The sequence below is a fragment of the Dipodomys ordii genome, unplaced genomic scaffold (genome assembly GCF_000151885.1).
Source record: "Dipodomys ordii isolate 6190 unplaced genomic scaffold, Dord_2.0 Scaffold13, whole genome shotgun sequence".
In the NCBI taxonomy this organism is placed as follows: domain Eukaryota; kingdom Metazoa; phylum Chordata; class Mammalia; order Rodentia; family Heteromyidae; genus Dipodomys; species Dipodomys ordii.
The window spans coordinates 22,648,236-22,675,662 of NW_012267229.1; the positions used below are offsets into that span (position 1 = coordinate 22,648,236).

The 27,427-nt window shown below is 49.5% G+C and overlaps 1 protein-coding gene across 1 annotated transcript in view; it reads right to left on the reverse strand.

The window, feature by feature from the left end:
• Window positions 1-23,840: 23,840 nt before the first annotated feature.
• Jph2 (junctophilin 2) overlaps window positions 23,841-27,427 on the reverse strand; it is a 25,522-nt gene continuing 21,935 nt past the window's right edge. The window contains exons 3-4 of the mRNA XM_013010711.1: window positions 24,802-24,854; window positions 23,841-23,924 (exon numbers count right to left, since the gene is read on the reverse strand). Coding sequence (XP_012866165.1) covers window positions 23,841-23,924; window positions 24,802-24,854 — 137 coding nt within the window. The remainder of the gene's footprint in view (window positions 23,925-24,801; window positions 24,855-27,427) is intronic.

The window sequence follows — 27,427 nt, forward strand, 5'->3', positions numbered from 1 at the left end:
CATTTTAATATAATATTTCGCATGCTTGCATGTGTGCGTGTGTGCGTGCATGTGAGTGTGTGAGCATGCGTGTGCACATGCTAGGCTTGAACTCAGGGCCTTGGTGCTGCCCCTGAGTGCTCCACCACTTGAGCCACAAAAGCTACCTCTGGCTTTTTCTGAGTAGTTTATTAGAGAGAAGAGTCTCATGGACTTTCCTGCCTGGGTTGGTTTGCTGCTCACAAACCAGCAGCAACCATCAGATCTCAGTCTCCTGAGTCGCTAGGATTACAGACATGAACCATCAGCACCCAGTGCAAAACTACTGTTTGGATTGGAGCCTTGGGGAGGGAAAGACGTGAGTGTGGTCAAAAAACTTTATGTGCATATGTGAAAGGGAACAATGAAGCCTGTTCAGGAGCTAAGAAGACGGGGAGGTAGAGGAAGGAGAGCGATGGAGAGGTGAGTCTGAACTAGGTACGTCGTGTGTACTCATGGACCTGTCAGACTGAAACCCACTCATAACCATTCACCGATGCTAAGAAAAATGTTTTTAAAATGAATGCAAAAACTTCCCACAAAACACCATCATCAATGAGCAAGCTATGAAGCATATTTTAAATAAAGGCTGAACTGGACCGTGTCCTTGCGCCCGCCCTCCCTCACACACACGGTCACGCCCTGCCCTGCCAGGACTCGAGAGCCTTGGATGTATGCTTTCCTCTCCTTGTGCTTCAGCTTCCTCGTGTGTAAAGTGAAGCTGCTGGAAAGGAGAGGCAGCTCGTGAACAAGTGTGAGGAGAAGGGCGGATGAAGGTGATGGTGATGATGGAGGAAGAGGGGAGGGGAAGAGGAGAAAGGAACAGCGTTTGCCAGGCGCGGGTCCTCAGGCTCAGTGGGGCCTGCATGTGGGTGCACGGAGACAAAGTCCTACATTTTCAGAGCCACTTTCTGGGAACCTGAAACCCCAGGTGCTGGGAGGAGGGAGAGCACAGGCCAGGCCTCCGCCAAGAAGATGTCCTTTTTTGGTCATGTGAGCAGCTAGGAAGCTAATTTTCCCATGCCCTGTGGAGCTAAGCTGCTGCCTAGCCTGGATGGCTGGAACAGCAACCTCCACCTGAGACAAGGTTCTAGGGGACCCCACCAGGACAGTCAGCACAGGGATAGAGGTGCGCAAGGCTTGGTCCCACTCCATAGCTGGCTGTCCCTCCTGCAGAGCCCCCTCTGTCCCATCTGTACCCCCCCCAACCTGCAGCCTTCCTCCCTAGGGAGTCCAGACCAAGAAACCCTGGGTAAAGGGCAGAAGAACTGCCATCCATCCAGAAGCTACAGCTTTCAATGCAGTGCCCAGCCCCTACCCCCAAGCTACCAGAAATGCAGATTCTCAAGTGCCACCAGCCTTACCCTCAGAATGGGAGGGCGAGCTCTGAACCTGTGCTTCCTCAGCCCTCCAGACTCTCCACTGCCAACTGCAGTTTGAGAAGAGAGAGGAGACAGAGAAGACAGCCTGCTTCATCTTGGCTGTTTCCAGCCCGCACGAAGTCCCCTGCTCCTCACCACCACCACCCCTGGAGCCTTGAATGGTTTTCCTTAAGCACCAAGATCCCTTCCTGAGCCTGTGCCCTGCTAGGAACCGTAGGTACTGTTCCTTCTCAGGCCACACCTACACGGTCAGGCTGAGGCCTCCAAGTGTGAGTCTCCTAGGATGGCTCTGAGCCTGAGTGGGAGGAGGGGGTGAAGAGAGGAGAGCAGTAACTGGGGCAAGGGGAGGGGCCAGAAAAAGCCACTCTTCTTCATGGCCTTTGGATTGTCTTTCGTCAGCAGTGTTAAAAATAAGGCTGGTGATTCTGAGATGTGGCAGGGCTTCTAACCAACAGAACCACTTCAGGGAGTACCTACTACCACCATCACTAGCACCACACCACTACCACTACCACCATTACCATCACCACTACCACTAACACCACCATCACTACCACCATCACCATTACCATTACCACTACGATCACCATCATCGCTACCATTACCACCACCACAATTATCGCCATCACCACACCCATCACCACTACCACCACCACCATAGCCATTGCCCCTACCATCACCAGTACCACCACCATCACCATCACTATCATTATCTCACCACCACCACCACCAACGCTATCACTCCCCGCCCCCCAAGGCTCCTTAACTCACCCTGAGGCCCGAAGCTGCTTTATGGGGCCACAATGGGACTCTAACTCTAGGTGGTAGCTTGGCTGTCCCCTCCCTCCACGCTCCCAGCTTAAAGGGACCTGCTCAAGACCCACTCTACACATGGTTTCCTTCACTTACTACAACTTTAGGAATTGTCTGCCATGCTAGGAACCTTTCTGGGCACCATGGCTTCCACAGCAAGCAGAACATCTCCACATTCTAGTACGGCTTCCACCCTGGTGCGGGACTCTGCGAATGAGTGAATGCAGCCCGCGACCTGCTTCTGTGCCACCTCAGAGCTAAGAGTGGCTGTGCATTCACATGGCTAGGAAAGAGCGAAAGTTGCAAGGAACTCAGATTTCAGTGTCCATATAAAGTTTTATTAGAATCGAACCATTGCCATTAGTTTACATACTGTCTGGAGTTAGGCAGTTGCTATAGAGGCCAAGAGGTGAGCAAGGCCAAAAATATTTCTCATCTGATCCTTCACAGAAAAAGTCTGCTGCCCTCTCTTCTAACACATTCACTCAAAAAAATGTTTCTTCCATTATTGATTAATCATACTAGCATATAATAGTAACACAGGCACCAGTGGTTCACGCCTGCCATTCTAGCTACTCAGGATACTGAGATATGAGAACCACTGTTCAAACCCAGCCCAGGCACAAGAGTCTGGGAGACTCTTATCTCCAATGAACCACTGAAAAGTGGAAAGTAGAGCTCTGGCTCAAGTTGTAAAGTGCTAGCCTTGAGCAAAACAGCTCAGGGACAGCACGCAGGACCTGAGTTCAAACCCCAAGACAGGCGTGTGCGCGCGCGCACACACACGCGCACACACACACACACACACACAATTAGTAACATCAGTCCTGGTCATTGGTTGAAACCTTGTGCCCAGCTCTGTGCCGTGGCCTCCCTGCTAAAAATGACCAACACAACACTGAGCCATGTTGCAGCACTCCAGCTTGACATGCCTGGAACCATCTTGGTCATAACTGCCATTTGCCATCTAGATGACCTTGGTATGAATCCCAAACTCTATAGGACACACATATCATTAAGAGTCCACTGAGCTTATTATGCTGGCCACCGATGCTTGGGCTGTGTGTTAACTGTTCTAGTCCAAAGCCTACACCAATAGCTTTTGAGAAAGGCCAAGTGCACACTGGTTGGCCGAGGTCACCTTTGCATAGCTCAGCATAGGAAGTGTTTCCCACCATGGTGTGAGCGAGGGCATCTTTTTGCCTTGCTGCCTACCCTAGAGAAGCTTCTGTCTGGGAGTGCCTAGCAAACTACCCTGTACTGTCCTGGACGTCTCTTCGGTGGATCTCACAGGACTTCCTGTCAGATCCCACGGTCTGCTGGTTAATACTCCTTGGACGTACTCCGTCCATGTTGCCCAGCTGCCCAAGAGCTCAGGGCTTCCGCCCCGGGGCAGGTCCTCCATTGGCAGGGACCACAGATGGGGATGAATGGTTCTGGGGAGCTCACAGCCAGATGCATTCCTGCCAGGCTCATCAGACCACAATTCTGGAAATTAGTGGATAGACAGGAGCTCAGAGCAAGGTCTTTTGAGGCCACAGAAGTGTAGCTAATGGAGCGACTCTGGCCAAGCTGCCCGGAGCAGCCCTTGATTCTGATTTTTAGAATTCTGGGCAAATCTGAGCACCTGAACCTCGGTCTCCTCACCTGAAAATGGGAGTAATCATAGTTCCTACAGAGAGGTAGCATGAAGAGTGCTCATCAGACACGCGTGTGGCATTCAGAAGTGTGGCTGACCACGGGAAAGGCTATGTAAGTGCTAGTCAGGTAAGAAAGATGCACAGCTTTGTGCAGAATCCTGAAAGTACTGTTAATTTTTTTCATTTTCTTTTTTTTTATTGTGAAAATACTGTACAGAAGGGTTACAATTACATAGGCAAGATAGTACATTTCTTATCAAGCATTACAGCCTCCTCCCTGAAAGTACTGTTATTAACTGTTCATTCTTTTTTGTGTGTGCCAGTATTGGGGCTTGAACTCAGAGCCTGGGCACTGTCCCTTAGCTCTTTCACTGAAGATTGGCATTCTACCACTTAAGCCATAGCTCCACATCTGGCTTTTTACTGGTTAACTGGAGATAAGCGTTTCACTGGACTTTCCTGCCTGGGCTATCTTAAAACATGATACTCAGATCTCAGCCTCTTGAGTTGCTTACAGGCATAACCATGGGCACCTGGCTTATTAACTGCTCACTTTAAAATAAAAATTAAAAAAAAACACAACTTCATAGATCAAGAAACTGACAGAAGGTTTGGAGGCCAGAAGTAGAAAGCAGTCAGTCCTGGCCCGGGCCCCTGCCCATGGGATGTTTCACATGCCACTGTCCTGTCCTCTCCCAAAATAGTCCCTCGCCCCTGCTCAGGCTGGTCAGGACTGTGTCTCTAGAACAGTCAGGGCAGGCTAATCAAGAGGAAGATCATAGTTGGGTGTGAAGCCACAGGCCCAGAGGAGGCCCCCCGAGAGGACGCGCACGGCAGCGGGGTGGAGGCGTGGGTACAGTCCAGGAGCCCTGGCAGTCAGACTCTTCCTCCCTCCACTTGAGATCCATCCGTTTCCACTGGACCAGTGTTGGCTGAACCAGGCCTCGCTGGGTGCTATCGAGTATGAGGCAGCGATGAAACAAGGCCCCAGCAGAACCCCTCACTAGAGGGGTTACAAAGGCAAATTCAAGTCCAAGTCATAGCACCATCAAGTTCTAAGCATCTGATGTTTGTGAAATAATATTCACTTCATCAAATGACTGGGAGTGTGAAAGAAACAGTGCAAAAGTGTCTGGCATAACCAGAGCACTTAATAAATAGCAGCTTCTATTATTATTAATCATTACTTCTTGTTAACTTTTGTTGTTGTTGTTGGTCATGGGGCTTGAACTCTGGGCCTGAGCACTGTTCCTGAGTTCTTCAGCTCAAGGCTAGCACTCTACCATTTGAGCCATAGCACCACTTCCGGTTTTCTGGTGGTTTATTGGAGATAAGAGTCTCACAGACTCTCCAGCATGGGCTGGCTTTGAACTGTGATCCTCAGATCTCAACCTCCTGTTCTTGTTAATATTCTAACAACACTTAGCAGTATTCCTTTGCAAAATTCTGTCAACAGCCAACAAAGGGGGGCATGCTATGTGAACATCATTTTAAAGCTCTCTCCTATTGTAGCATGAATTGTTTCTTTTTATTACCAAGTAATATTCTATTGCGGGGATGATCCATATTTGTTCACCTGTTCCCCAGCTGGTGGAAATTTGGGCTGTTTCCACTTCGGGTTGCTATGAATCATGTTCCTACATGTATGAGTTTTTGTATGGATGCATATGTCCTGGGTGAGTCTGGTCCATCTCTGGAAATACAATTGCTGGGACATATAGGAACTGGAGCCAGACTCTTTTCCAAAATGGCCGTCCTTCCCTACATGCAGCCAGTTATGCTGAGGGGTCCAGGCTCCCCACATCCTCGCTGACACTCGCTCTTGGCCCTCTTTGAAGTCATGACCATACTTGTGAACAGCAAAGTGGAATTCCACTGTGATTCAAAGCTACATTTCCCTAATGACTAAAGATTGTGAATACCACTATGTATTCAATGGCCATTTGTGCATCTCTCAATCGATGTCTACTCAGATCCTTTGTACACTTTTTTGGAGCTCTTTTTTATTATTGCATTGCAAGTGTTCTTTTTTTTTTTATCAGGGTTTGAACTCGACCTGGGCGCTGTCCCTCAGCTTTTCAACTGCATCCCTGTTTTAGAAAGCTGAGGAGTCTAGCAGGAGAGACATGCAGACAAGGTGAGCAGGGATGAGAGCAGGGTGATGGAAGTGGCGCTGTGGCTCAAGTGATAGAGTGCTTGCCTTGAGCTGAAGAGCTCTACCACTTGAGCCACAGCGCCACTTCCAGTTTTCTGGTGGTTTATTGGAGGTAAGAGTCTCACAGACTTTCCTGCCCAGGCTGGCTTTTAACTTCAATCCTTAGCTCTCAGCCTCCTGAGTAGCTAGGATTACGGGTGTGAGCCACTGGCGCCCGGCATGCAAACGTTCTTTATGTAGTATAGATACAAGTTTTTTAACAGACACCTAAGTATTTTTCTAATTCTATGGATTGAGTTCATTTTCTTCATGGTGCCCTATGAAGCACAGAAGGTTCAAATGTTAAAAATAGTCAATATAACTTTTTTTTTGGCACATGGGCTTTTGGTGTCATATCTAAGAAGATTTTTCCTGAACCAAGCTCACAAAGATTTCTTCCTCTATTTTCTTCTATGAGCTTTATCGTTTTAGTTCTCTCACTTAGGTCTACGAGCATTGATTCTAATGAAGAGAAAAGAAGGGAAGGGAAGGGAAAGGAAGGGAGAAAGAAGGCGGGAGGGAGGAATTATCTGCCTAAAGGTTCACATCCCCTTGCAAGGTAGATACTGCCACCATTTGACAGATGAGGAAACTGAGAAACAGACCTGAAGTGACTTATTCATGACGATTAAAGTGAAAGTTGAGCCACCCCTGTTTTGGAAAGATGAGGAGTCTAGTATGAGACATGAAGACAAGGTGAGCAGGACTGAGAACAGAGAGACAAAGCTACCTGGTGGGTCATGTGGTCATAGCTGTGCTTTACTGTTGGCATTTTACAATACATATGCAAATAAAATATACATAAACGTATTTTGTTTTTATATTCTGTATATTTTAGAAAAAATACTTATTAAGTTATAAAAATGCTCTGTACCTTGCTTTTAACTAACAATTTAACTTTTGTTTTAAAGCCACACTCCCCTCTCCCAAAATGTACTAGCCAGGAGCTGATGGCTCACGCCTGTAATCTTAGCTACTCAAGACACTGAGATTTGAGGATCAAAGTTTAAGGTTTTCTGCTCAACTCAGGCAGATACTCTTTTCTCCAAATAACCAGCAAAAAAAAAGCCAGAAATGGAAATGTGGCCCAAGTGTTAGAATACCAGCCTTGAGCACAAAAGCCAAAGGAGAGTACCCACATCCTGAATTCAAGCCCCAGTTCCAAGACAAAACTAATAATAATAATAATAATAATAGTGTTATACAAACAATATCACTTCCTTGTAGAAAACCTAGGAAACAGGTATCTTTTTTTAATGAAAAAAAATTCCGCTTACATTTTGGTGCTTTGTGGTGGTTGGAGCACAGCTATATGACTAAGGAACTTCAAGTCTGTGCTTCAGTTTTCTCATCTGGAAAACGGTGATATAAAAGCCCTGCCTCACAAACCTGCTGAGGCTATAGAGAAAATGTATGCGCAGAAGGCTGTTGGAACAGGCTGTTGCCTGGTGAAGAGGCAGCATCTGAGAGTGGACTGGTTGTGGGTGCAGTGGGGGTGGTGTTAGGTGTGTGGGTTCTAAGCTTGGGGCCCTATGCAGAGCCTCCCTCACCTAGAAAACCCAGCCCAAGCCCCTCTGCAAGAAGATGGCTCCCTTGCCCTTGAGGAAGAGCCCTCAGCCTGCAGAAGGTCTCTGAGGAGTTGGGGTGGGGTGGGGGTGGGGATCCTCTCAGCCTAGACAGGAAGCTAAGGCATGGAGTGTGTTGTTGGCTATTGACTACACACCAGCCACGTGACCCATGAGGTCAGTTGATTCTGGGAACCTACAAATGTTACCTTCTATGGCAAATGGTCTTGGTGGATAAGATAGAAATAAATCCCATGAGGGAAGAACACTACCCTGAATGACACAGGCCCTGAGGATAATAGCAAGCGTCAGGAGAAGGAGGCAGGGAGGCCTGACAGCAGAGGAGCTGATGGATGAAGGAGGCCAGGACTGATGGTGTGCCCTGGGGTTGGAGGTCTGGTAACAAGCCAAGGCTCAGGGTGGTCACTGGAAATTGGGAAACAAGGCCCAAGCTCTGCCCCCCCCTTCCTGCCAGCAGGAACTGGCCCTGCTGACACCTCCACGTTAACCCAGGGACAATGCCTGCCTGCAGGCTCCTGAGTCCAGCACCATAAGAGAATGAACCTGGGCTGCTTGGAGCCACCAAATCGGAGGCATTTGCTGTGGCAGCAGCAGGGAGTGAAAACAACCCATGTGGTCACGTTCTTCTTTAAGATACCCTACTCAGAAAATCATTTGTCCAAAGCTCACAGCTAGAAAGTGCCAGCATCAACTGGAGCCGGAACCCAGGTCCCTGGCGCCAAAGCTTCCCTTGACACCCATCGGCTCCCGTGCTTCTGTTCCAGCAGCTATCATTGGCTACAAGCCAGCCTCTTCCTCCAGGGACTTGGAGGGGCCCAGGCCCACAGTAGGGCAGCTGCTAGTTATGGGTCCGTATAGAATACTTCAAAAGCTGGCGTGTAGCACGATCCTGTGGACTATCCCTCTGAGTAGTAACCCACACGCAGGTCTCCTTCTGTGCCATCTGGTCCCCAGAGGCCACCCCAGTACATCTGAGCATGACCCTTGGCTTAAGGCCTTTTCAGGGCATGAAAGATGAGGATGAGAGTGCTTTAATATGACTGACTGCAGGCCACCTCTCACCAGCCTCTCCAGTCTGACTCCAAACTCAGCCCACTGGATGGAAACTTCCAGCTCCTCCATTGTATCCTGTCCATTATTTTACCTCTGGAGCCTTTCATTAAACCTACGCTGTTTCCCTTCCTGGATACTCTTGTTCCCACTCCTCCTATACTTTTTTTTTGGGGGGGGGTCAGTCTTGGGGCTTGAGCTCTGAGCCTAGGTGTTATCCCTCAGCTCTTCAGCTCAAGGTGAGTGCTCTACCACTTGAGCCACAGTGCCACTTCTGGTTTTCTGGTGGTTAACTGGAAATTAAGAGTCTCATGGACTTTCCTGCCCAGGCTGGCTTTGATTCACAATTCTCAGATCTCAACCTCCTGAGTAGCTAGGATTACAGGCATGAGCCACTAGTGCCTGGCCTATACTTCTTTATCTGCAGAACTCCTACTCATCCTCCAAGGCCCTTCCCCAGGAAAACCTACCCTGATCACCTTTGTTCTGCTCTTTCAGACCCCTGTACTTGGCTTCCAGGTTACTTTACCTTCCTTCAATTAACCTGTGAGCTCCCAAGGGGCTGACGTTGTAATGATTGAGTCTCTGCCCATAGAAGCTGGTGCCCAGCACACTTATTTATCTGACCAACATCTAGGCTTGACACGTATCTGCTGGATACACAGTGTGCTACGTGGATCACGTAACCATGGCCAGCAATCTCACAGGGATAAAGGACCCGCATCCAGCATCCCAACTCATTTAACCCCAACAAAGTGACAAAGTAGGGACACTGAGGCCCAGAAAAGCCTGGTGGATCACGCTTAATTTTGTTAGTCACTGTACTGGCTCCTCTGCTGCAGAGGTGTTGAAGAGTCTCTTGCCAGACTCCTTCTATCACTTAGCCTGAAAACATCTTTATGAGAAATACAGCTGTGGTTCTCAGGATACAGATGAGGAAACTAGGACTCTGGGGAATTCAACAACTTGCCCAAGGGCATACCGACAGTGAAGGACAAGGATCCAAACACTCAGGCTCCGGAGTCCACCTCTCCCCAGCACCCCACTGTGTGGCCAGAGGCACCTCAAAAGGGAGGCAGCAGGCCCTACTCGGCCTCCTCTATGGAGACCAGTCTAGCCTTTGCTCACAGAAAATGCTCCTGGAAGCCCCAGGCAGCCAAACGGACACAAGAGCATGCTCTCAGATGGCTGAGCACCGGTGACTCATGCCTGTCATCTTGGTTACTCAGGAAGCTGAGATCTAAGGATTGAGGTTCAAAGCCAAGCTGGGCAGACAAATCTTAAGTCTCATCTCCAAGTAACCAGCAAAAGGCCAAAAGTAGAGGAGCAGTTCACGTGTCAGGGTGCCAGCTTTGAACCAAAAGCCAAAGCCAAACAAGAGTTCAGGTTCCAGTATTGGCACTTGCGCACATGCGCACACGCGCACGCTCGCACACACACACACATACACAAACACACACAATCTTGCAGAAGGTGTAACAGAGTAACCACTGACTAGCGTCTTGCCCTGGGACCTAAAGGACTTTAGATAGCCTAGGAATAATCAGTGTTTTTCTGCAGGAAACTAAAGGCGGGACCAAGTTCCTATCACCCTCTCCTGAGGATTATGCCTGTCCCCATGTTCTGAGAGGGAGGCAGCCTGCTGCGGAATGGCCTTACCATTGGCCTACTCTGCCACTTGGGTATAAACCCACAGGAGGGGTCTGGGGCCTATCACCACCACTGCCATTAGCAGGTACAACTTGCTAAGCACTTTTTCTGTCCTAGGCATGATGCTGACACACTGAAGTAGGAGAGAAGGTTATTTACCCCAATCAGATACCAGGTGAAAGCAAAACCAGGAATTTTGTTTCAGCTTACAACCAAATAAAAAGACTTCAGGCATAGCTCAGTGGTAGAGTGCTTGTCTACTCTGAACAAGGTCCTGGGTTTGATTCTCCAGTACTGAAATAAACAACAGCAGCAACTACAACAAAACCAGAAAGAAAAAAAAAGAGGAAAAGAAAGCACACTTGCTTCCAACTTGTATGACCTCGGCCAAGTCATCGAACCTCTCCGGGCCTTAGTTTCTCCACTTGTAACATGGGTCAATGACAGCATTTATAACCCTAGAACAACTGTGGAGGATTAAGTGAGTGACATGGGAAGCGCATATGCCTTCAGTGTGACAAGCATTTACTAAGCACCTAGTATGCGCTGGATCCTGGGCTAGATCTGGGGGGCACAACAGTGAATGAGAGGGACAATCCCAGGGCCCACAGGTTGTATGGCGCGGTGCTGGCACAGTAGCACAAGCTGGATTTCCTATCCTGGGAGTGGGGCCCGCTGGACTGCCTGCCCAGAGCCTGCTGACTTAGCTCTGCGTCTGCCCTGCCCCACCCTTCTGGCGAGGTGAGCCGGCCTGTGATGGCCTCCAGCAGCCCCTAGTCAGCAGGCATCTCCAGTCTAAATAAGGACAAAGCACCCAGGAACTCTGCCTGGGAGGAATGTGACAGCTGAGCCCTCCCAACCCGCCCACCCCACCCACCCCCTGCCTCGGCCCCTCCCGAGCATGCCAGCTTTCCCCAGCAGCCCCTCTGTGGCCCCACACCCCTGCGGGCCAGTGAGTGGACACCGATAAGGAGCTCTGGAAGGAATTCCAGGCAGCTCCATTTGCTCTTGGGGCTGTCATCCCCCCCCCCCCCCCCCGCCTGCTGCCATAGGAACAGGGCAAGAAGAAGCTCCAGGAGGCGCCTAGCCCAGCCTGAGACATTGCACCCCTTGATTCTAAAGACAGTTGCAGAGATTGTAACTGACCCAGCTATGCCAGGTGAGATTCACAGATCACCCAAGTCATGAGTGCGCCCCTGTGTCCTGAGGGGTGAGGAGGACACGGCCCCTCTGAGCATGTGCAAGGGGTCAGAGGAGACCCCAGACAAGAGGGTCCTGCTGAGGGAAAGCTTGAGTGGAACTCGGGCTCTGGATTCAAGCCCTGCTTCATCCTAGTCTGACCTTGAGCAGGTTGCTTTGAGGCATTAGGAATAGAGACCAACCTCAAAGGGGCTAATATTGGCCCAGGGCTGAGAGTAGTAAACGGGATAGCCTTAGACCTTGGATGACTAGAACTTACCATTTAAGGATACCTGAGAGTGAAAGGCAGCCTGTGACCTGGTATAAACCAAGACTGGCATCCGGGCTGTGTGGTCATCCTGGCCTGAGTACACTAAGGAGCCCACTGAGACCAGTGGTCAGTGTTCCTGTGTCCCTCCATCCATTCTGGGGCTCCTCTTCCAGTGCTCACCAGAGGGTCTTAGCTGTGAGATGAACTGCAGCAAGTGGCCTTGCGCGAGAGCTTCCAGTGGACGATGGTTTAGTGTTATTTTGCTTCGTTGTATTTTTTTGGGGGGGTCCAGTCGTGGGGCCCGAACTCTGGGCCTGGGCGCTGTCCCTCAGCTCTTCAGCTCAAGGCTAGCGCTCTACCACTTTAGCCACGGCACCACTTCCGGCTTTTTTCTTTTTGCTTATGTGGTGCTAAGGAATCGAACCCAGGGCCTCAGGTATACAAGGCAAGCGCTCTACCACTGAGCCACCTTCCCAGCCCCTCGTTGTATTTTTTTTTCTTTCCTGTTCACTAACTTCTTTTCAAGTATTACTGGATTTCTATTTATGGTCATGATCCTATATAAAAACACATTGAGATTTTAGAAACTCTAGATTTTTTTTGTCAGCTTCCTGAGCTCTTTTGCTCAAAGCTAGTGCTCTACCACTTTGAGCAATGGCTCTACTAGTTTTCTTTTCTTTTTCTTTTTTTCTTTTCTTCCTTTTTTTTTTGCCAGTTCTGGGGCTTGAACTCAGGGCTTGGACACTCTCCCTGAGCTTCTTTTGCTCGAGGCTAGAACTCTACCACTTGAGCCACAGGGCCATTTCTGGCTTTTTCTGTTTATATGGAACTGAGGAATTGAACCCAGGGCTTCATGCATGCTAGGCAAGAACTCTACCACTAAGCCATATTCCTAGTCCATACTTCTAGTATTCTGGTGGTTAATTGGAGATAAGAGTCTCATAGACTTTCCTGCCCAGGATGGCTTTGAACCATGATCCTCAGACCTCAGCCTCCTCAGCAATTAGGATTACAAGTATGAGCCACCAGCGCCCAGCTGAAACTCCAGATATTTTTTTAACTGAGGGAAGAAGTGCCCAGAAGATACATAGATGTGACATGGTTCTGGAAGGTACCTCAGAGGCTGGCGTTCAGGAAGCCCTGCCTTAGCCATGCCATCACATCTCTGGCCCTTTGTCCTTCTGAGTCTGCACTTCCATGTTGACCTGATGGGGCTTCCGGGAGCTTCATCTGGACTGTGGTCACTTACCAAAGAAGCCATGGTGATAAGAGCTTCACGGGACCAGGACATAGGAAAAACCAAGCCAGGAAGTAAATTGGAGAAGGCTTTTTCCCCCAAAAGATGAGCCGCAGAGAGCTCAGTGCTCCGGGAAACAGAGCCCAAAGAGGGCAAGAGGCTTACACAAAGTCTCCCAAAAAGTCAGGCTCAGAGGCCTCCTACCTGAAACAACTTAGATGGAAAGACCAAATGGGATAGCCCCCATGGAGAGCCTTGGACCGCCGCTATTTCAGTTTGTTAATCTAGAGATAAACTGGCCCATGAGCAATGGGATGTGCGCACAAGCATGATCTAACACAGCAAAAGTCTCCAAACCACTATGGCCTACAGACACCAATGAAGTAAGTTATGATGTAGTAATCCAATGGAATACTACATGGAAGTTTTAAAATTCTATGTCCTCTATATGGAACAATATGGAAAGATCTCCAAAACGTACACAGTAAAGAGAAAAAAACCTTAAAAGTTTAAAAGAGTGCATAACATGCAAAGGTTGGTGTAAGTCAGGGAAATCAGAATGCAAATCTGCATTTGTGCAGTAGGTAGAATTGCATGAAGCTGTCTGGGTCCCACCTTGATCCATGAATATGGCATCTCTGGAAGGGAAGGGAAGAAACTCAAACAGCAGCTGCCAAGGGGGAGTGGAAATAGCTCCATGAGCAGCACTTCTGTAACACAATCATTGAGGACCAAATGAGCGTACAGTTGTATTCTTTTTTTAAATAAAGGGGAGCTGGATGTTGGTGCTTCATGCCTATAATCTTAGCTACTCAGGATGCTGAGATCTGAGGATCATGGTTTGAAGCCAGCTTGGGCAGGAAAGTGTGAGAGACTCGTATCTACAACAAAACATGAAAAAGGCTGGAAGTGGACCTGTGGCTTAAGTAGTAGTGTAACAGCCTTGAATGGAAAAGTTCAGGGACAGTTCCCAGGCCCTGAGTTCAAGGCCCAGTATGAGCGTGTGCGCACGCACGCACACACACACACACACACACACACATGGCCCTGAGGACCTCTGCTAGCATGATATCCCCAGACCCCGACAGCTAAGGCTGGTGGGGAGAACCAGGAAGGCCTGAACTGGGGTGGATTGAACCAGATTATCCTCACCAAGTCCCCTTCTGGGTGCTTCCCTCCATCCGGTGGGGTCAGAGCTCCAGGACTACAAGAGCCAGGTTCCAACTAGGCCACAGCAAGCCTTGTAAGCTTAGAGTCTACACCCCAGGCTGGTATGAGCTTGTGGTAGAACCCCTTCCCAGGTGGATGGGAACGGTACTTCAGCAGTGACAGGAGAGGTTCACAGGAGGCCTGGAGATGGCTTCTCAACTGCCTCTCCCTCCCTCTTATCTATGGTCTCACAGCTCCCCTCATTCCCCCACCCCACCCCACCCTACCCTAGGAACTGGCCTGAGGAGACCTCTGGTATATGGAAACACTGGGCAGATTCTGCACAACTCACTGTGTCCTGCATCTAGTTCTGCAGTCAGTACCTAAGAGGACTCATGGCAGTCAGAGAGATCAAGTTATAACCATAACAATGATAGCTACTCCACCTTTACTGGTGGAGGAATCGCTGCACTTTACACAGCTTGACCCATTCTGGCCCCACAATAACCTTGACCATGAGTCCATGTCTGTCACTTTCTATAGTTGAGGAAACTGAGGCCTGGGGAAGCAGCTTGCCACCTCTGTCACCCAACCCTCGTCGCTTCTGAGCATAAATATCTGTGTCTGTTTCTCCACTAGAAAGTTGATGATCATGAAAAGTGAGCCACGGTAAAGAGACTGAAGGCGTTTTCACTGGAGCAGAATCGGCCACGTGAGATCACAGCTTTCACATCTGGCCAGAAATGGTGGGGCAGACTCTGATAACTGTTCACAAAATACCCAAGCTCCCATTCCACCCACAGATGCCTTCTGCCATCAGGGAGACAACATGGGTGGCTCGAAATACCCCCCTTCCTCCCCAGATTCATCTGCATAGCTGGAGGGGAGTCCCCCCACCACCCCCAAGAGAAAGAGCTGCCACATTGCCAGGAGTTCAAACTTGGTGAAGCAAAGAGGCAAAGGCCATCTTTAGATAGGCAGACAAAAGCAACACTAAAAGCAGCAGGAAGAAAGACAGATGGGGTGTGCCCTGAGGGCCCCAGAGCTGTCAGCCTGGCTGGTCTTGTTGGGAGGAAACAAGTCCCAGATGGTGAGAAAGACACCACCGACAGCTCCCCTGGCCAACTTGGCGGATCCAGGCCTCAAGGCCAGCGCTATGACCCACGGGGAGAACAGAGGGACAGAGAGGCAGGAAGCCTGGCTGGCTTCACAAAAGCCAATGTTAAGCTGTACAAAGTTGGCCTGGCTTGTCTATAGAGATGGATGAGGTCCCAGGTCTGAAGATACAGAAGTAAGAGAACAGCCACTGGGCAGGGAAGAGGGGAACGGCACTCTGCCTTTGGCTGCAGCTGGACCAGACGGCCTTGCCCCCTTCAGTCATGCCACTTAGTGAGGTGAGGAATGTGTGCGCGCCCAGGTCTTTATGGGTGAGAGATGGGCACGTAGGCCTGCAGTGACCTGCGAGGCCCCACCACGGGGGAAGCGTGTGGGACTTGCAGCAGTGAGGCCACTGGTTCACACTGTGCTGTCCAAAGGAACAGGAGCGACTGACGGTGCCCTTGAAATGTGGCCACTACGACCGAGGCAGGGAACGTTTCATTTACTTCATTTCATCTAAACTGCTGCGTGATGCTATTGGCTTCCACAGGGTACCACACAGCCCTCTGGTTCCACGCCCCCTGTCCCAACACAGTGTCTGGACTCCTCTACTGCTGTCTACCCCTCGTCACTTCACTAGTGTCCTTGCTGCTCCTAAATCACGCCAGGCACATGACCACCCTAGAGCTTTATCTTGCACATCCCTCCACTGGGAGGCCCCTCCCAGATTGCACCCATGCCCGGCCCTCTCTTCTGACTCCCGGGTGTCTCTGCATAGACATCAGGGAGGCCTTTGTCAATGAGGCCTGTGCTGGCCACTTATTTGGAAAGGCAATCGCTCCCTCCTAGTGCTCTGTGATTTATAATGTGTGCTGGGCTGCCTCCCCAGCCAGCCTGGAAAGGCCGTGAGGGCCGGATCTTCAGGCTTCCTTCCCTGAGCCTACAGCACTAACTGCCCATAGTCAGACCTCCCTAGATATTCACTGGCTGTGTCTGATGGCCTCAATAGATAACGTGGAGGAGACTTTGTACCACAGGGTTCCCCACTGTCAGATAGCCAAGAGCCAACACTGCCTGGTCAACCTGTTTCCAGTGTCTCCTATACATGCTGATACTCTGCTGGTACTGGAACCTAGATGAAGGTACCAGGGACACACAAAATAAGGAACCCAGAGCAGATGGGAGCTCAGAGATTCCCTGAGGAAGAAACACTGGAGCTGAGTGAGGCCAGAGGAATGAGCAGGTGTTCATGAGATGAGGGCAAGGGAAAAGCATTTCAGGCAGATGGATCCGCACAAGCCCACGACCACAGGCAGGGGAGAGGACAGCTCTTGGAGGAACTGTGGCTGAAGGTGAGGGCAGGAGACAGTGGCCTGAGGTGGGGTGGCTGGGGAAACTGGAGCCAGACAGGAAGAGTCTGGAAAGCCGCGAAAGGAATAGAATTTCCTCTAGAGCAGACATCCTATGCCCTCTGTCTAGCCCTGATTTCACCCCAGTGGTAGAGGACAGGTCCATGTGAGGTCAGACTCACCCAGCACCGACAAGGTCACCCTGATCCAGCTGTCCACAGTCTGCCCAGAGCCTGCTCAGATGCTGCAGGAAGTCCTTTCACCCTTACCAGAGCCCAAGCACAACCCCAGAGTGGGGATTATTTCTGCCCTCACTCCCAGTAAGTGGGGGGTAAGGGCCAGGGGCAGCCGCAGGTGGACAATCCTGGGGACACTGACATGTCCCTAGCCATGTCCAGTCCCCTGATCTGCAGCAATGATTCCATAAAGCTTGCTCAGCAGAAGGAATGATTGGTCCTCCTTCTCTCGCACCTCCTCCTTCTGGCCATCACCTCCCAAATGAATGACTTACATTCGATTTTTGTCTCAGACTCTGCTTTGGAAGGAAAAAGACTCCCATAAATGTTTTGTACACCAGAGGGACACTGTTTGAGTGACATTTTCAAGAGTTCAGCATGAAGAGCCTGGAACAGGACAAGGAGTCGGGAACAAGAGCCCACGGCAGGCCGGTAAGGGCTGGTGGAAGGGGCTGTAGACAGGAGCGGCTGGAGACAGGCCGGGGCCGGACACCTGCTTTTCTGCAGGAGCAAAAGTTCAAAAGGCCAGGTGGGGCAAATCTGAAGCTTGGCCCAGCCCTGCGTGGCTGCATGGGACGCTTGCCAACCCAAGTTCCATCTCACAGTCCAGCCTGACTCCTGGGCTACAAAGGAGCTATTTTTAGAGCGCTGGGTGTTTACTTGAAAGATGTGAGGCCTTGCTTTATTTTTAACTCCCCTCCCCACGGCAGGGCCTTGCTGGGATGGATGCAGGAAGGCAAGTGGAAGTTGAACTGGCCTTTCCCCATCCAACCCAGAACACAGCCTGGGGAAGGAGGAAGCCTGGAGGAGGAGCCTGCTGGCTTCTACTTATCAAATGCCCACAGGGCTGGCCATGCAAAGGAGCGCTTCACACACAGGATCTTCTCTCCACAGGCCCTGGACACAGGGCAGTGATCTCTTCCATTGCACAGATGAGGACAGTGAGACTCAAAGAGGGTGGAGCATGTGTGGTAGGCAGGGATTCGAACTTCCACGCTTTCAGCCTCCCCGGATTATGTGCTCTGCTGCTCTGCCAGATAAAAGCATGGCCAGCAGCAAGTATGAGGACATGACAGCCAGGACAGTCAGGTGGCTTAGAAAAGCCCAAAGGTTTTTCTCTTCCTAGATGATCAAGGGTATGGAGTACGGGCCTTTGGTTGTGTCTGTGGTTCTATGAGTTTGAGTGCTTTCCTCACTGGGAAATGGGTTCATCTGATAAGTAGAAATCCACTCTTGTGGGCTCAGTGAAATGAAATCCATACAGGGTCTGAGCATGGGGCTGCAGGTGGCAGGAGGGGGCACTGTAAGAGCAATGGCAGCATCCATCCTGTGCCCAGAGGAAGCTTGTCTGCCGACCACCAGCTTAGATATGGTGTGTATATAATGATAGAAAGCCTGAGGTGAGCTCAGCTGCCTAAGGCCACATGGGCAACAATGTGTCATCCGACCTTGACCCCAGCCCTCAGCCCTCAGCCCTCAGATTCCTGCCCTGGGGTAGCCTGCAACGTATTGTGAATTAGCTTAGCTTGCTTACTTGCTTCTCCTTCCTTCTTTCTTTCCTTCCTTCCTTCCTTCCTGCTTTCTTCCCTCCCTCCCCTCCTCTTTTTCTTTGTTTTTGTGCAGGTTACTGGGGCTTGAACTCAGAGCCTCACACTCCCACGTGGCTTTTTTTCCTCAAGAGTGATGCTCTACCACTTGAACCACACCTCCACTTCTGCTTTTCCACTTTCTGGTTAATTGGAAATTAGAATCTTGTGGACTTTCTTGCCAGGGATGGCTTCAAACAGTGATCCTCAGATTTCAGCCTCCTGAGTAGCTAGGATTGCAGGTGTGAGCTACTAATGCCTGGCTCTGAATCCAGCATTCTTGTGTCTGTGCCCTTTCAGTGCTGGCGCTCAGCTCAGGCGCCAGAGATAGGGTCAAGTTCTGACCATCCTGGAACCCCTAGCCAGTGGGTTGAGGGGGCTCTTTTCTTTCCAAGGACAGTAAGACTAAAAGTCAAGATGGGAAAGGTAGCCTGAGGATGAATGGGAAGACCAGGTCACAGTGCCCAAGTGGATGTGACAAAAATCTGCCTGCCTCACAAAGCCCTGTCCCTTGCCCATGAGAGTCAAAAATGGGGCCCAGATTCACTGGGGGTTCCATCAAGCCTTCTCTCCCTGCCCTCCACAGTCCTCCCTGCTGGGACCCAGTTTGACAGGTGGCCCTGTCCATGTGCCTGCCCCTGCTAAGCCTCCACATATATCATCCCTGTGAAACCAGTACATTGCAATGGCCCCCACCTCCCAGGTGGGAACCTTCCAAACTAACTGGCTTTTCATGAGAGAGACAGAACCCAGCAAGGTCTTTGTTCTAATTCTCTGCTCTCTAAGCTTTGAGGCCCGAGTTCCCCAGACCCACGGACTCCCTAGTTCTAACATGGGCCACTGGGGACCAGACAAGCGCCTCCTTCTTTCCCACACCTCTCAGCCTGCAGTCGCAGCTGCCTTGTGTATGTCGCAAGAACCCTGTCCTGACAACTCAGGAAATTCCATCTGCCCTGGGCCTCAGTCACTGGGTGCACAGGGAGTTTATCCATCTGGCAGTTTGCAGAGAAGGTGTAGAGAAGGGAGACTGGGCTGGAGGCCTTTCCCTTCCTTCAAGCCCATCCCCAGGGAGGCAAATGAACCGTGATACAGATACTATCAATTCATAAGTTTTTAATTCACTTCCATTGCAGTCCATGTTATAACTGTGCTGTTTTATTGTGAGTCATCATAATTCATCTCTAATTCATCTCATTAGTCTAGGAATTAAACTTCCCCATAGGCATGATGCATAGGAAAAGCATAGTGTGTGATAGGGGATGCAGCTATCTGCTTCTGTTATGCCTTGGAATTCGCGTCCTGCCTGTGATCCCAGCTATGCAAGAGCTTGGTCTCAGGCTAGCCCCAGGCACAAAATGTGAGAGTAGAGGGAAAGGGAAGGGAAAGGAAGATCTAAAGCCAAAGAATGAGGAAAAGCACTCGCAAGTCACTTAAATTTCATATCTGATAAAGGACTTGTTGATAATAATAATAAAAAAAAGACAAACATAGCCCAAACATGGTGATGCATGCCTATAATCCCACCGTTCAGGAAACTGAGAAAGGAAGATTCTTGAGTTTCAGGCCAAACTGGGCTAAGTATTGAGCTAGTGTCTCAAAAACATCAAAAGAAAAAAAAACTCAGTTTTAAAATGGGCAAAGATTCCAATAGAGCCAGACACCAATGGCTCACGCTTACAATCCCAGTAACTGACAGGCTGAGTCTAGACCAGGCAGAGAAGTCTTTGAGACTCTTTTCTCCAACTATTCAGTAAAAATCTGGAAGTGGAGGTGTGACTTAAGTGGTATAGCACCAACCTTGAGTGAAAAAGCGAAGTGAGAGCACAAATCCATGAGTTCAAGCCCAAGGCCCCGAACCAGGAGGAAAATGAAAAGATTTGAGCTGACACTTCTTGCAGGAAACTATACAGATGGCTAATAAGCACAAGAAAGATGCTCCATGTCATTACTCACCATGGAAAGGCAAATTAAAATCACAATAAGATAAGCCCTCATTTGAACAACCACGTAAGAAACACACTGGATAAAAAAAGAAAGAAATTATTTATCACTGATCTGTTATGTACGGTGATGGTTTTAGGGTTATGTAACCAATACTCTTCCACTGTAGAGGTGTAATTAAGGTGAAGTCTTTCATGATACATACATTTACTTTAGACTATTTCAGAAAAAAAGAATAAAACATGTATATATAAATCATATATATGATTTTATATATTTCATATATATATGATGAAGCAAATATGACTAAATTACCAATAACTGTTACATCTAATTAATGAATCGGTCCATGTGTGTTCATTGTACCAGCTTGTTTTTTTAATATGCTTGATTTTTTTTTCCATAATAAAAAGTCAAAAAAGGACAAGATTTTTATGAGGAAATACAAATCTCTAGCTTTTCTTGAGAAATCAAGAGGCTGTGTAACACGGAGGCCAAGGCTGGAGCGAGGAGGGCACCCGGTGGATCCATCCTACCCCCTCACTTGGCCAAGGCTGCCTAGTGGCCTCTTCACCAGCCTCCACCCCTCCCTTCCAGTTTCCTCAGTGACTCATCCTGGGGTGGAGGGTGGAGGCAGGATGATCTACAGGTGGAAAAGGGCAGGTAGACCCAAGACAGACGCCAGCCCTGTGTTCAGTGATGTCATCTCTGTGCAAAACCTAAGGAGTCTGCCGCACCCCACAGACCAGCTGGGAACTCTTGGAGGTATCACGTCCTCTAACACTAATGATAATCAAAGGTGACATTAATGGAGCCCTCACTTCCTGCGCGCCAGCCCTACACAGGAGGGCTTCCTATACAAGCTCTGATTTCATTGAGAATCCTCTGAGGTGAGTATCATCACTCTTATTTTTTAGAGTGGGAGAACTGAAGGCTGGAGAGAAGCAGGGAAGAGGCAGCCAGAATCCCACCCTCAGCCACGGGCTTGATCCCTGCAGAAGCAGCCATTTATCAGGGGGCCGGTGTGACAACCAGGAAAGCGTAGGCACCTCCCTAACCCAGCTCCCATGACCATAAAAGGCATTACATAAAGAGCTCTTAGATGCAGAATCAGAAGGCTGGGCCCAGCTCCCTGTCTATCACCTAGTCATGTGGGTCTGTCTTTATCCCTTTCTGTTTCCTTTTCTGGTCAGTGAAGGACTTAGCCTCTCTCCAAGAGCTTTAATGGATCTGCAGCAACACAGTCCAATGAAAACACAACGTAAGCCAGTGGCTTGGGAGGCTAAAAATCTGAGGATTGAGGTTTGAAGCTAACTGAGGCAGGAAAGTCTGAGATACTTATCTCCAGTTAACCACCAAAATTCTAGAAGTGGAGCTGTACCTCAAGTGGTAGAGTATAAGCATTGAGCAAAACAGCTCAGGGACAGTGCCTTGGCCCAGGAAGGAAGGAAGGAAGGAATGGAGGGAGGGAGGGGAGGGAGGGAAAGGTGCAATGTAAACTACATACATAAATAATATTTCTTCTAGTACCCAGATTTGGAAAAGTAACAGCAAAGTCATGTATGGTGGTACATGCCTGTAATTCCAGCATTTATGAGGCTAAGGCAAGAGCATCACAAGTAAAAGTCTAGCCTTGCTGGGCACTGGTGGCTCACACCTGTAATCCTAGTTACTCTAGAGGCTGAGCTCTGAGGATCACAGTTCAAAGCCAGTCCAGGCAGGAAAATCCGTGAGACCCTTATCTCCAATTAACCACCAGAAAACCGGAAGTGGCACTGTGGCTCAAGTGGTAGAGCACTCGCCTTGAGCTGAAGAACTCAGGGACAGCGCTCAGGCCAAGTTCAAGCCCCACGACTGACAAAAAAAAGTCTAGCCTAAGTTATACAGTAAAAACTTTCAAGAGAGAGAGAAAGGAAAATAAGAAGCAATAGGTAAAATTAGTTGTTTACATAAATATATATAAAATATATTTTCCTCTCAGTATGTCTAATAAACACTCATTTCAACATGTAGCTAATCTTTTCCACGTTCTCAGCAGGTTACTCTACATTCTTTCCATACTGTCTATGTGCTTCTCATTCGCGCACATCTCTCTCTGTGCAGCCACTGGGAAGGCAGGTCTAGAATCTTCTTGCACCCAGAGTCCAGTTTCGGGAGTGAGATGTGTCAGCACCTCCCTTTCCTCGAGAAAGATGTCCTGATGTCAGTCACAGAACCCCAGCTGACATCTTCCACCCAATCCTGCTCCTACGTGCTGCAAGCCACCGTGGACACAAGCCAAGTGGGTCCCAAGGGCTGTTGGAAACACTTCCTGTCCCTTTGCAGCCCATTCTGCTCCCTAAGGTCCCAGGGAGGAGAAGAGTCTCAGAGGAAGACAGTGGCCACAACCCTGTGTTTCTGCCTCATCCCCAAAACTCCCTTAATTGGAAATTCAGTCCGAGGTTGAATTGGGGCCAGGCAGCCATTCCCACGTGGCACCAGCCCGAGGGCATCCAGGACTCTGCCCGGGCACTCGTGAGTACTCCCGATCTCTCCCGGCTTCCCCACACACGGCACGGGGAGGCCAGGCACCAGCTGGACCCTGGAGGCCCAGGCTGGCACAGGGGAGGCCGGGCACCAGCTGGATCCTGGAGGCCCAGGCCAGCACAGGGGAGGCCGGGCACCAGCTGGACCCTGGAGGCCCAGGCCGGCAGCAGGCCTGGGGAGCTCCCCAGGGAGAGCTCCATGCCACCAGGGTCGAGGATGCAGGAAAAGTGAGGGGACCAAGGGGGTGGCAGGGTTTTCTCCTGCAAGGAGAACTTAGGGAAACAAATCCCTCTTTCTCTTCCCGTGTCCCTTTACTCCCTTGGAAGCCAAACATGGTAGATGCTAGCTAGCTGTTTTCATTGCCAGCTGCGCTGTGCCAGACATGAGCTCATCTCCTCCTCCTCCTCCTAACAAGACTGTGAAGAAAGAGGATCCTGGGCTCAGAGTGGTGGAGTAACTTGGGCAAGGTCACACAGCCAGTCCAAAGGAGCACTGATGTTTCATTTCACGGTCTGCTAAATGCTGAACCCAAGCTTTTTCCTCCTCCTCATGTCCCAGGGGACCCAGGACAGTCCTGATTTCTGCCTGTCATAATCCACATGCACTCAGTGTCACAATCTAAGATGTTCTCCGTGTAGACTGACACGTGATCCCTAGCACTACAGACACAAACAAGCAAACCAATACATAGATAGGTTCTCAAAGAGATGCTCTTCCATATGGAAGAATTTCAGACACATGTGGGTAGCCCCTCCCCAGCAACCCCCCCAACAAAAGGTGAAGCTTAATTCCAGACTACAATCCCTCAGAATGATGTCTGCATTCCGAAGACTAGACTATGAAAAACAAAAACAAAAACCCAGTGGCTCACATGGCAGAATCCTGGCAAATGCCACCTTAGTCACATGACCCAGACGGGTGCCAGCAGCAAGGAGTCACTTGGATTTCGTGTACCCAGTATGATATAGTGGGAAGGGCACTTTATCTCCATGGTGGACTCCAAAACCTCCAGCCTCAATCTGATTAAGAGAAAAATATCAGACCAAATGGGAGGGAGGGGGTACCTACACAATGCCTGACTCTGCTCCAGGTCAAGAGAAATAAGGAAAGACAGAGAAATCAGCAGTGGCTGACAAGCTGTGACAATTTAATTCACCTTGGGATCCTAGAATGGAAAATGGCCATTCGTGGGAAACCTGAGAAAATTCAAATAAAGTCTAGAGTGTAACAAATGGTAATGTGTACCTACTGGGTTTGAGGGGGCATTACAGTGATGTATGTAGTCAAGACTGGGGAAATGGGGGTAGAAAGTTATGATAGCTCTTTGTAACTATCTACAACTTTTCTGTGAACCCAAAATCATTGTGACATAAAGCTTTCATTTTTAAAAAGTGTTGTATGCATGGTACAAGTGGCTCACACCTGTAATCCTAGCTACTCAGGAGGCTAAGATCTGAAGATCATAGTTCAAAGCCATCTCAGGTTCATGAGACTCATCTCCAATGAGCCACCAAAAAGCCAGAGGTGGAGTTGTGGCTCAAGGGGTAGAGTGTAGCCTTGAGCAAAAAAGCTAAGGAATAGCACCCAGGCCCTAAATTCAAGCCCAAGCACTGGCACATGCACACATACACACACACACACACACACACACACACACACACACACACACAAACACACACACCTTTTCCTTATAAAAGTGTTCAGGATTAGATAATAAATATTTGGTCACCTGGTCATAAGCCAGGTTCCTGTAGCTTATTCCACTTGTGTTGCAATAATACCATCCCTGAGACTGCATAATTTACAATGAATAAAATGGTATTGGTTCATAGTTCTGAAGGCTAAGAAGTCTAAGGTCGAGGTGCCAGGAGAGAAGTTCAATGTCTGAGATGGCACCTGGCGCACAATGTCCTCCAGAGGAGAGGGCAGGTTCTCATATGGCAAAGATCCTAGAAGGGCCAATAGACAAAAAGGGCCAAACTAGCTCTTCAATAACAGCATTAGTCCCACCCATATGGGCAGAGCTCTGGTACCTAACCACCTCTCAATCCACTTCCTCCTACTGTTGTAAGGGCAATTACATTTCAGCCGACGTCAGAGGAAATCAATGTTAAAGCCAGAGCAGCCATAACCAAGAAGTTTTAAGAATATCACCCATAAATCCTTTCCCTCTTCGTGATACTGACTGTTCCAAACTCACAGCAATGTAACGTTTAGAGAGAGCATGACGTGCAGGTTAAAGCTTTGGAGCAGAAAGCCAGAGACTGAAGTCTTCTCCCTCTTGCTTCCAGCTGGCGTTGGGCATTCTTTCTTTTGCACCTCAGTTTCACTTCTGACAAATAAACTCACTGACTAATGATCAGATAATGACCTTTGTGGAGCCTGTATTTGGTATGCGGTCCTATGCCACCCTGATTCTTCCACCTGCAGCTGCTCCCCAGGACTGCCCTTGGTGGAGAGAGTCAGGTAGGGGCAGCCTGCATCCCATACAGAGGCTATGAAGATGTAGGTCCCTCCCCCTAACCTTGGAAGACTGTGAAGCTCATTTCCACTTCCAAGGGCCCCGCGAGGTTCTCAGAGACCTTACCTTTATGAAGAGACACTGCACTGCCAAGTCCCCCTTATCCTATCCTGCTTCTCCTTTCCTTAGGAGCATCAGTTGAGAATGCGTCCTATAAACATCCTGCACTCTGGTCCCCAGGCCCTTCTGCTTCCCCAGGGACATGCTCCATAGCAGGATCGGGAACCCCTGTCCCCTGTGCCGCCAGCCTTCTCAACCCACAGTCCAGTTCTGTTTTTTACCGATGAGATGACTAAGGTTAGAGGACACTCAACTGGCCAAGGCCCCACAGCTAAGAAATGGCGACACCACATGGGGGGAACTGAAGTCACAAGGGCAGGCAAAGGGTTCCCCAGGCTCCTGCCCATAGAAGATGGAGGAACCAGGATTTGCTGCCAGGTCTACCTCACTTTTACCTCCACCAGCATCCCAGTCCATCTATGGCTGCCAATGGTGTCGCTACAGGCACTGGACAGGTCCAGTGCCTTTCGTGGTGTCATGTTGCTGTCCCTGCAACTCACGCTCAATTTGTGAAACAAAAATGAAGATAGTGCCAGGCGCCGGTGGTTCACACCAGTAATCCTAGCTACTCAGGAGGCTGAGATCTGAGGATCGTGGTTCAAAGCCAGCCTGGGCAAGAAAGGCCATGAGATTCTTATCTTCAGTAAACCACTCAGAAAACTGGAAGTGGTACAGTAGCTCAAATGGTAGAGCGCTAGCCTTGAGCTGAAGAGCTGAGGGACAGCGCCCAGGCCCAGAGTTCAAGCCCCATGACTGACAAAAAAAAAAAAAAAATGAAGATAGTACTTCTGTGGGCAGGAGGAGGAAGAAGGCACATGCCCAGCATAGAATAAAAAAATCCAGGTCCCAGGGTAAAGATGGTAGGAAAATTGACCAGACTAGAGACTGGATACTAGACAAAAAAAAGTCCGGTCACTTTAGACAAATCACCCTCATCTCCTTGAGCTTCAGATTTAGCTCCTCTGTAAAACTTTCAGGGACTGGAAAAGTAGCTTAGTGGTAGAGTGCTTGCCTAACGTGTGCCAAAAGCAAGTATATAAAATGGAAATAAAAACAGTGTCTATTTTATAAGGTTGTTAAGGTTCCACATTTGTAAACTACTAAAGATACCATGTGCATAGTAAGTGCTGTCCATTTCCGGAGGTATTCCAATTGACTCTGCCATATATAGAATGAGAAGATGTGGCGGAGTTTGAATGTAGATGACAGGGCGGGGGTGGCTGGGTAGGTGAAGGGGGCTGATGCATCAAGTGCGGGGGATTGTTGGATGGCAGTGTGGAGGTAGATGTTGCTCCAGTTACGGAGGCGTGGAAGTTGTTGAGTGGATGCAGGTGTCTGGTGAATGGAAGCATGGCTGGGTGGGTGGGATCAGCTGAATGAATGCAGAAGATGAGTGGATGAGGAACGGATAAACGGTTGAATGGATGGGTGGTTGGATAACTGAATGGAGGAGTGAGAGGAAGGATGGGAGCGTGTGAATGTGTGTGTAGATGGGTGGACGTGTGGCTGAGTGACTGGAGGTGGCTGGATAAATGGGAGGCCTGCCTTAGATTCCAGTGGAAAGGATGGATGGGGAGGATGTTGGGGAGTTGGGGGTGGGGGTTGTGAAGGAGGGGATGAGAGGCATGTCTGGGTGCATGGATGCCTGCTGGATGTGGGTGGGTAAACAGCAAAATGGAGCGGGTCAGAGAGGGAGCCAGCGGAGCGTGGGTTACTCGGTCAGTAGGGTGAACATGTTATGTGGAGGGGTTTGGCTGAATGGCAGAAGCGAAGTGAACGAATGAATGAGCATTTATCGGTTCCCTTAGCTGGGTGGATGGACAGGTGACAGCCGACGCCCAAGGTCACTCCAAGTAAAAGGCAGAAAGGCCACCGGGGAACCCCGAGAGTGGTGAGCCTCCTCGGGGCAGCCTTTGCTCCGGGGCCCCTGGCTCGGCTTTG